This window comes from Gobio gobio, assembly GCF_949357685.1.
Source record: "Gobio gobio genome assembly, chromosome: 13".
Taxonomy (NCBI): Eukaryota; Metazoa; Chordata; class Actinopteri; order Cypriniformes; family Gobionidae; genus Gobio; species Gobio gobio.
The window spans coordinates 45136238-45148515 of NC_137106.1; the positions used below are offsets into that span (position 1 = coordinate 45136238).

At 38.3% G+C, this 12278-nt stretch overlaps 1 protein-coding gene across 1 annotated transcript in view; it reads right to left on the bottom strand.

The window, feature by feature from the left end:
• Positions 1-6086: 6086 nt before the first annotated feature.
• The window catches only part of filip1a (filamin A interacting protein 1a), a 28080-nt gene continuing 21888 nt past the window's right edge, over positions 6087-12278 (bottom strand). The window contains exons 5-6 of the mRNA XM_079833413.1: positions 8135-10802; positions 6087-6734 (exon numbers count right to left, since the gene is read on the bottom strand). Coding sequence (XP_079689539.1) covers positions 6525-6734; positions 8135-10802 — 2878 coding nt within the window. The 3' untranslated portion in view covers positions 6087-6524. The remainder of the gene's footprint in view (positions 6735-8134; positions 10803-12278) is intronic.

Here is a 12278-nt window from a genome sequence, read left to right on the forward strand (position 1 = left end):
GCCAATAGGCGGAAAGCACCGTCATGACGTCATTTAACCACAACCCTCCCCTCAGTTTATCATTTCTGAAGTAGTCAAGTCACCTTTATTTCTGTACAGTTTCTTTACAGTGATGATAGGAAATTCATTTTGTTTTAGATGAAAAGCAAGTAAGTTTTTAATGGATTAATTTCTGTTGTAAAAACTGATTTCAAAATGTAAAAACGCATGTAAAAAAATCTATTGCACAAAATGTAAACAATAATGTAAATATTATTATTATAAGTGTGAATCAAAAAATGTAAAGCATTTTAAAAAACACGATTTCATCTCTTAAATGTCTTAGTATGTGTTTTTGGCATAATTTAGACTTTTAAAAATCTAATTTCAGCTTTTTATCTCTTAATTGGGACTTTTAATCATAATTTAGATTTTTAAGTCATAATTTTTAATTATGTTCTATAACTGTTCATCTCACAATGACTTAGCATGTCGTATTTTCGACTTTTTATCTAACAATGAGGACATTTAAAATCATATTTTCAACATTTTTATCTCTTATGACTTTATGATAATTGAAATGAGCTGATATAATATAGTTTAATATTTAGTGTCCCAAGTAATAACAATCGTATTTTCCAGATACTGTATTTTAATCACCATTAACATTATTATAAGAAGAATGGGAGGATCTATCTATCTATCTATCTATCTATCTATCTATCTATCTATCTATCTATCTATCTATCTATCTATCTATCTATCTATCTATCTATCTATCTATCTATCTATCTATCTATCTATCTATCTATCTATCTATCTATATATCTGTCTGTCTGTCTGTCTGTCTGTCTGTCTGTCTGTCTGTCTGTCTGTCTGTCTGTCTGTCTGTCTGTCTGTCTGTCTGTCTGTCTATCTATCTATCTATCTATCTATCTTGTTTGGGTCTTAGAAAGTGTGACATATTGAAATGTGTAGGCAATTGATCCTGACAAAAATACCAACAAGCACCATGGCATTTTTAAGTAATTAAATTTAAATAATTAAATTGATTAAATTGTTCAGATACACATGCATTAAATGTACATGTAAAAGTATTAATGTAAATATCACATGAATCATTAAGTAGCATTATTTTACTATTTCAGTACTCAAGCTGGCTTTTGTGCTAGTAATACTTGTGGGTTGTATAATTGTATTAAGTCATAAACCTTTGCAGCCTATGGCTTACAGTTTTTCTCCATTGGTTTGGCTCATTTCTTGAAACAGAAATTACATTCTCAAAACAACATGGACAAATCTCCAAACCACTTGGCAATTGTTCATAACAGAATAGCATTTCTCATTCATTTCATCAAATTGCAAATGTCTAAGTACATGTCTCAATGTCTCAGTACATCTTTGCAAATGATTAAGTACAGGTAGCCTACATTTAGCACAATTTCCAAGTGAATAGATCTTGTTGAACTAAACTGATTGTTAGATTCTCAGTCTAATGGTCGTTCGCTCCAAAACGTATCAGCATCATTTCATTGTATAAGTCATCACATGCACAATAGTCTGTTCAATTGTCAAAATTAGTCAAAAACATAATACCATGAATACCATATATGAATCCCTTGGAACATTTGATAAATTTCTTACAGCAATTGACAGTCAGGTGAAACTAGACTAATGAAGGAGGACTTTCACACATCTCAGATGACCAATCAAAGAAGAGAAGGGAAGAGGGGGGTAGGAAGAGGTAGACCGGGAGTAGGATGTGGCCAAAGAAGACGGGTACCAAATTTATCAGATGCGATTCTACTGAGTACCCATGGGTTGACATTGAGAGAGGCTGGACAGAGAATTCAGCCCAACCTCAGCAGATATACAAAAAACAAACCTTTGAAAATGCATGAATGAATCGAATGATTTTACAAATGTGGAGAGAAATAAATATTTTCATCAATATGCAGTACTGGTCTTGTGTGTACTGTTTGGTCAATATATTCATATACTTTACTCTAACAATATCTCTGAAAAAAATCAAACCCAGATTATATCATTAGAAAAGTAGAAATTTTACAACATTACAAGTGTTTACAGTAAGATTGAGAACAGCAGCGTGTGGATGGCCAGGAGGGTGAGGACGGTCATTTTCATTGTTTTTTTGTACTCTGATTTGTTTTTTACATACTCTGATGTATGGAAGTTACTTTATGTGTGTGAATGATAATGGTTACAATTTCCTTGGCAGTATGAGTGCAATGTGTGATGTCAAACCTTGGAGGCTACTCTTACCCTAAAATCCTATTTCTTTTTTTTTTTTTCAGTTTTATACACAATTGTATTCTGTTGGCTAGACAAAAATGAAGGACTGGGCTAAGACTGAAAGGTGGACATGAGGGATATTTCAATGGTCCTCTGCCATAGTGACAAAACATCTAAACATTTTGACTTGCAGTGCTTACACAATGCCAAAGGGACGAAGCATTTTGGGGGCACTGACTGTTTAAATGAGAAGGAAATTTAGTTTTGACACATGAGTGAACTGTTTTGGGAGAGGTATGAGCTTTTGCAGGTGAACCATGGTGTTGTGCCGAACCATCCACGTTATTTTGGCAAAAGCACCAAGAGTGTTGAGAACGTCCGGTCTGTTTCAAGAAATGAGCCAAAGCAATGAGAAGGATCTTTGCCATTTTGGTGGCACTGACTATTTATATGGGAAAGGAATTTAGTTCGGAAGCATGAGTGAACAGTTTTGGGAGAGATATTAGCTTTTGCAAGTGAGCTATAGTGTTGTGCTGAACTGTAAGACAGTTTTGCCAAATGATCTTACAATTTTGAGAATGTAATTTCTGTTTCAAGAAATGAGCCAAACCAATGGAGAAAAACTGTAATAGAATGATAGTAATAGTTGAAAGCGTTTAATTTTGAACTTTTATTTATTATCATTTTGATTTAAAATGTTTGTGTTTGATCAGCGAGATTAGTGTGTATGATTATAATCAATATTGCTTAAAATGTCCCTAAGCTGTATATACGTATTCACACTTTGACTCAAAAATGTTGGCATGTTTATTTGTAGATTGTCATTAGGGATTCAAGCATGTAGCGCTGATACTGTAATCGTTGGAATTTTCAAGGATCAGCATTCTCCCCTAAAAGTGATCAGGCAAACCAAGCCATAAGTAGTAGAGACTTAAAACTTTGGTAGTACCCACCCTGTCTAAAACATCACCAAGGCTTACCCCAAATGGCCTGAGGGTGGCGCTGCAACAATATAAGTACGTAATGGCTCATAACTCCTGAACCTTTTGCCGCAGGCTCAAGTGTCTTATTTCGTCTGAATCGGCTCAAAATAGTTTGGATTTTAAACTAGTCCTAGGTTTTTCGCCAGATCAGAACACGATAGATTCTCTGTAGTCTTATTGTCAAGAATTATATTTTTAAAAAAAGTCACAATTTATATTCACGTCCGCAATGGGATGCCAAAATGTTCAGAGTGGGCGTGGACACTTTAACTAAAATGGAATGAGATAATTTCACCAAACTTGGTACACCTATGTATGGGTCGTGTGAAAAAAGATGCAGCGACTGACCACTTGGTGGCGCTATTACATGAAAACGGCTATAGCTACATGACAGATTGACTTAAAAACTGGCATGCAGTGTCTTTGTGCAAGGATTGTCTGCTAGGATATTCCCGTATCGCAAATAACACGGCCGCCGTCAGTCAATGAATTTTGAGCGGCTGTCAGACAAGGCTAATGGAGGTCGACCAGAACGAAACTCGCTAGGCCTGTTTGACTCACGGCCCTAGAGGCCTGTGAGAAATTCAAAAGAGATCAGCCACCGGGGGTGCCTTCGTGTTTTTCATGTGCGTAAATAGCCTAGAAATCTAGACGCACCCTAGCGGCAGCAACAGTAATTTGCAGGCAGGGTTGTCTAGCAACTCTCCATTGACTTGCGAGCTTGAAAAACCAAACTCTGGTCAGGCCAATCTCATCATGTATAGAGTCGGTGGGTGGGCTTAACTAAATGACGGCAGAGTTGTGACAGTTCCACGTGAAATCCCTGCTACTTCTAACAAAGAACGTTACGGCACTGAAGCCATTCTTAAAAAAGGAAGATGTGTTCTGAGTTTTGCCAATTGGATACGGCAAAAGTTTAATCTATCAACTAGCTCCACTGGTGATTAACGCAGGGAACTCAGCCATAACCCGCTTGTGATTGTTGTCTCACCACTGATAGCGCTCTGGTTGGTTGTAGCGCTATCCTATTGCGTGCAGAGGGAATTTGAAAGATAACCATTTATCCCGCCCCTCGGATTGAGCCCTGTCAATGGTGAGTTCCCAGACCCAACATCTTGATGTGGGTCTGGCTTGTCTGGCTAGTGGGGTAAAGGATTGTAGGCTACATCACACGATTTTTCACACGTGCCCACAACATTCATACCATATGGTAGAACTCTTCATTCTGAGCAACTTTCCTCTATAGGGCCACTGTCAATCGAATCATTTTTAAAGATTGGAGATTATTTCAAAAACCTACTTTCGCGAACTAGTCCTAGATACTGTACCTCAATAACTGTTAAAAACCTTTAAAACATATATTTCCTTAGTAAATCGCTCTTTGGTTACAGGCTTGCTAAATAAAACATAATACATTTTTATGCATGTACTTAAAGGCCTTAAAGTCATTAAACCCTGATAATTGCTGCTTTCTAGGCTAGCTTGCATCTATATTTTTATGTTTTAAAATAGTAGTTCAATTATGCATATTAAAAGCTGATTAACTTGTTTCAAGCAGTTAAATATATGCATTTTTTCTTATTCTAAGTGTTTCATTCATTTCTAGAAGTGGAAATAAATAGATATAAGGTATTTCTGAAAGCAAAAAACTTTTACTTAGAAACAATAATAAAAATGTCTTCCATTACAGATGTGCTTATTGGAGATACTCTAATCAATGCATTTCTATTCACAACAATAGTATTACAGACAGAAAGTGCTTGGTCTGATATAAACATCCAGAGAATGCTAAAATTATACACTATTAAACATCAAAAACAACACTATTAAAATACAAAGTTTAGCAGATAACATTGTAAACAAACGATTTCATTGGATAACAACAGTTTTATTTAATTCAATATGCATTTTGTTATTGTATAACTATTCTTTCAATCTGTTGTGAATAAAGAGGTCTATACCTGAAGAGAACCGATAGCTTGTCTGTTAGCATACATGACCTCCATCTACCATCTTTGCTCTTGATGGCCACTCACGGTGCGTTCAAGTCATGTCGGTAAGATCTTATTCATCCTACAATTTGAACGTACAAGAACGCCACCTCAAAGCCGTAAATTTAACGAGTTAACGAATTGGGGGTGTGTCAGTGAAAAAAGCGCATTGATATTGTCAGGCTTTTGTATTTACAACAAAATAAGCTAATTGCCTGCACAAAATATGATAGCATTGTAATAACAATATTATATATAGCAATACAATCCTCAGTGGCTTCATAAATTCATTATAAACATTAAAAAGCAAAACACACCTGATTATTTCCTGAAAATAGAGGTAAAAATTAAAACCTTGCTGTATTCTTCAGTAGTTATTTAAAAGAAGGTACACCGCCATCTTGCTCTGATGAAAGTGACTTGAACACACCTGATGTCATAAACACGACTTCCAAACTTGCAAATACGAACTTCACAAAGTCCCAAACATTAAAAACTATCCTGTCAACGCTTTTATGAGCTTCCAAAGAGAGCCTCCAAAAACAGACACTGGTAAACTACTATAAAAGCCTATAATGAAATTTTGCGTTTGCAATTTATACAGTAAGTAGCTTGCAAAATATTATTTTCATCAGAAGACCTAATGCTGACCCATTGACTTCCCCTATAGAGTGATGCGCAGGGATGACAAATGTCTGTGGGCCAAATCCCTCCAAAAATGTTAGCATTATAGCACTTCCGGTTCCAACGTCCTAAAGTCAATAGGGTTTTGGTTAAATGCCTGAAATAAGTTCTGTGGCGAACACAAGCTCCAGATTTATTTGTGTATAACTTAACATATATTTTCAATATAAAATACATCAGTAATACCACCTTGTGATTTTTTTTAAAGCTTATACTTTTACTTTGATGGTGGTTGCTAACAAGTGGCTAAATGGGACTATAGCGCCTGTCAGGCACATTAAAAGTAGTCACGCCAAACAGGTAAACTCATCTACTCACTACACAAAGCATGCAAGTATCATAAACTTTTGTTGGTCACAGAGCTTATTTTCTGTAGTAATCCAAAAGCCAATGGAGTCCTATTTAGTTTTTGTAGGTTGGCCTACGAAAGTACGTCATCATCACTGCAACGCTCCATTGTCCTGCAGGAAAGGCAACAATGTGGGCAAACATGGCTCCTTCCCTAGTTGAAAATCAGCGTCTTCCTTTGCATCTCTGCAACACGTGCCAATCGCAAAAAGTGTCAACTGAAGATAATCCGTTTTCTTTGGCACTAGACTTGAAAGTAAACGTGGCTATTATTTGTCCAGTGCTCTCAGCCCTTCCCTCCTCCCTGTGATGCTCCGTTACTGACAGTTGATTTTTTCAGGTCAATGTTCATGGCCTGGTTCTCTGCATTTCCTTCCATTTTGACTCCTGTGGTGATTCCCAAAGCTCCAAGCACAGCTTTTCCCGTTTTCATCCCCCGAGACATTGGAATGCGACTGAACCCTGACCGTGCTGATGGGACATCCACGACAGGCTGCTGTTGAGTAACAGAGACAGAAGGAACATGATTTATGGGTGTTGAGAGCATTAGTGAGTACACACGTAATGTAATGTCTGTTTTATCACACTCGTGGCCAGAGGGCGCCCTCATGAAGTCCACAAGTGAGACTCATAGGAGTAATAAATCTTATGACATTCCAGGAAATCTCGGTTGTGGTTAGAAGGGATACAGCTACGGCCAGAGTGACGCAAAATCTTGGCATAAAAAAACTATAAATAAAATGTACTACTTATTAGATTGTATTTTATTAACATCTACACCTACCCCAACCCTAACAATAATGCAAATACAGTATTATTATATTGTTGTTCAGTGTGACAATGATGCAATATTGCCCTGGTAGGGCAATCTAGCCGTGGCTGTATCCCTTCTAGCCCCAACCGGAAATCTCTTACTTTTCTGTAAGAAATTGTTACCCTGTAACAGATAAAGACGTTTTGACTGATGAAACATAAAAGTATATTTATAATGCAAAGCTAATCAAAAAATATATAATTTCTGCCTCATTCTGGTGAGCAAAAACATGCAGTTTTTGTGTGTGTCCCTTTAAATGCAAATGAGCCGCTGATCCCAGCCCCCTTTCAAGAAGAGGGCGGAGCTTCAAGAGCTTGTGTTAGCAGCTCCGATTACCTCACGCAGACACACACCGGAAATATCAGAAACTGTTCAGCCTTTAATGTTCAAACCGGTGTCGGACAATGATGGAGAGACTCAAGAAGAAATGACAACATGTAGAATGAGACAGGACGTTTCTGAATGCTTAGTTGATGAATTTATGGAGCTGATGTGGAGTTAACTATCTTCAAGTCATTGATTAGCATATTCTGTCATGATAATCTATAAATCGCTCGTGTGGGAACTGTTGTAAGATCCTTAAGAGCCAGAGAATATCTGCTGCATGAAGAGAGAACAGGTTTAGTTTAGTTTAATTACGGTTGTAACTTATGTTGTCATCTTGCTGTTATGACATGCTATTGAATTTGTGTTTGTACTGTATTACAATAAATGTGAAAGACGAATGTGACAGACTCTCAAATGTGCTCTTTTCAACATGGCCTTTGTTGTTGTTCCCGGGGGCGGGGTTTATGTAACTGTTACCCATGTGTAACCCGTGAATAAGCTTGTTGTAGTCCCTACCAGTCATTTGTTGTAGTCCTTAAAAAGCAATTTCTGTAAAAGTAAATATCTCCTTTTGCTTTGAACTTTGAGCGTCATAACTTTGCAGATCAAGGAGCCCTTTAAACAGTTTTGCACACATGCAATTTATTCATCGCACGGACTGATTTTTTTCGTAGCACTTGCGACATATATGTATATGAATAACGTCTTTCTTGGCTTATTGTTTTGACATATTCCTGCATATATTAGACACTTACCACTAAGAGTGTAGGTCTGGCTGGTGCTTTAGTGACCTGTGTGATGGTGATGCTACTTATTGCTTTGTTGGATGTTGATTTGCTGGCGGTCACATTGTGTGGCGAGCGTAGCACAGTTCCAGTAGAAACCTCCTTACTCTCGGATGATATGGAAACAGATTTGACCATGACAGCTGAGCCATGATCATTGGTCTTCTTGAACTGTGATCCTAAGTGAATGTGAGTCTTACTGTCCTCTGTCGTAATGACATTAGCACTTGACTTCTTGATTGGTGTTGGGACCATTCGTTTCTCAGGAGTCTCCTTAAACACAGCTCTGCCTGTTATCATGTCCACATGCTCTTGGGAACTGCTGTTGGATGCAGTGGATGATTTGTCCATGGAGGGAGACCTCATGATCTCTGTACTCTTTACTCTTGAGATGGTTGCAAAGGTCATTGGAGATCGAACTCTTTCTGGATTCTTTGGCTCTTTGGTTCGTTCATTTGAAGGAATGATGGTTGTCTGAATTTCTTGTAATGATTTGGCAGAAGCTTGTTTGGTCAAGGCCCCTGACGGGGCAATGCAATTCTGTAAGGTTGCCTCATTGTTCTGAATATCTGGGATCACCTGAGCGTGCAATGGATGGTCATGCTTTTGGGACAGGTTGACTTCCCCACTGGTATCCGTAGATATTTCGGAAGCACTGCTGTCCTTCTTCCTCATCCAAGGAATCCAGGACTTCTTCACAGTAAAGTCACTGACTGTTGGAGGGTAGAGTTCACGCACGGTCGGTCTCTGCGCCGGCTTCTTTAAGCTCCTCTGTTGAAGGCTACTCATGATCCGGTTCTCTTCTTGGACAGACTTCTTGATGAATGCAGCAGGAGTGTCACTGTCAGATGTCCTATTCTCGACCGAATCGGTTTGTATTCCAGTCGATGTCATGGGAACATCCATCATTCGGCTTCCTTTGGTGCTGGGCCGCAGAGTGCGGCTGTAGCGCTTGGTGACCTCAAGTTCTTTGGTGAGGTTAAGAACTTCAGTGCTTATGCTCTTTTTCTTGCCCTCCTCTTCCAGAAACCTCTGTTGAAGAACAGAGTAATCCACCTGTAGCTGGGAAAGCTCATCTTCTTTGTTCATGAGGTCATGAATTTTCTCCTTCAGGGCTTGCACGTCTGCTTGAAGGTCTCTGGATTTGGCCTCCTCCATCATGAACCGATATCTCAGTTCAGCCTCCTGAAAGAATACCTCTCCCTGCTCTATTGCCATACTCAACGCAGTTTGACTTCTTATTTCATGCGCCTGTGGTGGGAGAAATTGTGCCCTTTCTTTCTCAGTTGCCAACAAATCGTACTCTGGTTTGATCAGGTCAATAGTTTCAAGCTGCTGAAGACGGTTCTTCAACCGTTCAATCTCCAAAGTCATCTCCTTAACTTTATTCTCATCTTTTCCATGTGCATTTGAGACACTCTGAAGTTCTTTCACCTTTTGAGCAGATTTCCTTTCTTCTTCGTTCATGGTACCGTGCTTCATAATGCCATGCTTGGAGCTCAGATCTTGACATTTTTCTTCTGCTTTGGCAAGCTTTCCCTTTATTTCGTCTCTCTCCTTTACAAGAGCGGCTATCTTCAACTCCATCTCTGATTTTACTTTCAGACGCTTCTTGCTCTCCTCTATTAACCTCTCAGTAACCTCCATGACTTTCTCCTGCTCTGCCTTATAGAGTTGGTTCAGTTCATCTTTCAGCTTTTCCTCAGACCTAATTCTGTCTGCCATGTTCTTGTGCTCATTAACCATTATTACAGTAACTGATTTGAGCTTCAAAAGATCCTCTTTTAAATCCAATTCATCCTTTTCCAGCTTCAGCTCGGACGACTCAAGCTCCTTCATACGGATTTTAACACTCACTAGTTCATCTGTTAGCTCTTTCGTCAAGTTTTTCTCTTTTTCCAAAGTTGCCTGCAACTGGGCGCATTCTGTCCTGCCCATATTGAAGGCCATCTCTAGTTTTTCTAGCAGTGCCATTCTCTGTTGCAGTTTTTCCACCTCTAGCCTCAGGTCTTTATTGTGAGTCTCCTCAGCCAGAAGCATCTTCTTCAACCCATTGCACTTGTTCTCAGTTTTAGTGATCTCTTCATCTTTTCCCTCCATTTCCAGAATTCTTTTGCGTAAAGTCTCAAGTTCTGCAATCAAATTTGAGTTGCCGCACTCACCCTTTCTGAGCTTGTCCCTCAACGCCAGGAGCTCCTCTGCTGATTTCTGAAGAGCTTCATTCGTCTCTTCAAGCTCCTTGAGTTTGTGTAACAATTCCATTTGTTTCTGGGACAGCTGCTGATGTTGAGATTCTTGGCTGGACAGTTTCGCTGACATCTCCTCTTGCTCTTTTGCAAACTTAGATGTTCTTAGCTCCAACTCAACCTCAAGATCCATGATCTTTTGGTTGTCTTCCTTTGCTTTTCTCTCTGCCTCATTTATTTTCTTCTCCTTTTCCTGGAGTTTTTGAAGAAGATCTTGTACTTTGTGACTCTGTTTGTCAATTTTCTCCAAGTGAAGTTCTCGTTCATCAACCATCATCAGTGCAAAGGACTTCAGCTTTACCAGCTCTCCAGATGTTCTTTGCAGTCGTTTAGAAAATTCTTTTTCCTTCCGTATTTGGTATGCTTTTTCTTGTTTCAGCAACCGCTTTAACCTAGTGAAAAAAAACAATAAGTAGTTCATAATAAATTGTTCAAGAGTTCATCTTACACTTGCCACAAAACATTTCTTTGTCATTCAGAATCAGAAGAAAGAATACTCTTTAAGATTCAAAGAATTTAATCCAACAAATAATTATTCTGCAAAAACTTTATTGTACACACATCGTAATATGTTTCTCATTAAAAACTAAATGTCTATCAATATTATATTTATTTTACAACAAAAGGTCAGAATTGTATATGGCATGTAATCAACTATTGTAAAACATAAAAATAGGCCTAGTTATTGATCGTTTCGTGTCTTAAGAAATCAATGTGTCGTCACGAGCCGCAGGGTTTAATTTTAAAGAGCACCTATCATGGAATTTTGAAATTTACCTTTCATGTAGTGTGTAACATAGATCTAAGTGAACAAAAACATCCTGCAAAGTTTGAAATATGAGAGTGCACCGTATATATAGTTATTTTCTTTCAAAAGTAAGAGTCGACTCTGAGTCATTTTTAAGAATCGTTAGAAGACCGAAGCTTTTTCTCTGACTAGATGATGTCAACTTGTCAAGTTATTTGAATACGATACGCCCACTTATTGCGCTCCAAGACGCCAGTGAAAACTAGAAAACATCATGGCGACGAGACGCTGTGCGACTCAAAAGCAAACTTTTTTCATCTGCCCAAGGATGAGCATTTGAAGACTAAGTGGCTTGAAGACAAACCATACATCGTCGTGATTGTGTGTTTATTAGTCTTCAAATTTCTCTATTTGCATGTTTCGCAATCTCAGGAAGCTTTTATTATGGACTTCTATTATGGCACATGGTATCTTCTTCGTCTGTACCATATATGGACTACATGTGCACAGAGCGCCCTCCGGCTGCCAGTATGAATTGAAAACAACACAAGAGACATCTGCGCATTTTGAGGAAGTATTGAATAAAAAATAGTCCTCTGTTTAGAAATTTGACACAGACATATGAGAATCTATCAATATGTCTTCTCATCTGCACACTTTTGAACTAAAAGCCCTGAGGGATGTTGATTTGTCGCGAGTCTTCGTGAGGAGAATAGAGGAGTTATTTTATGAATGAGATCAGCTGAGGCTCATATTACAATCAAACGGTTCCGACGCGGTTTTCATATTCATAACTCCTGACACATATTAACAAATTACTGTCACTATAAGACTTTGATGGGCGTTCCGTTTCCGAAAATATCTGCACAGACTATACCAATCACAACTGACTGGGTCATCGGACCAATCACCGCAGATTAGCGTCACGTAAAGGCGGGGTTTTGAAAAGTGAATCACTAAAGGAATCATTTGAGAATCGCTGTCAAAACAGGTAAAAATAAATGCATATTATAAGAAAACTAAAGTCTTTTTTGTCATTGCATGCATGCAAAACAATATTTGGAACATTTTAAATGCCATAATAGGTGCTCTTTAAGTTGTCTGTGCATGTTTTTTTTAC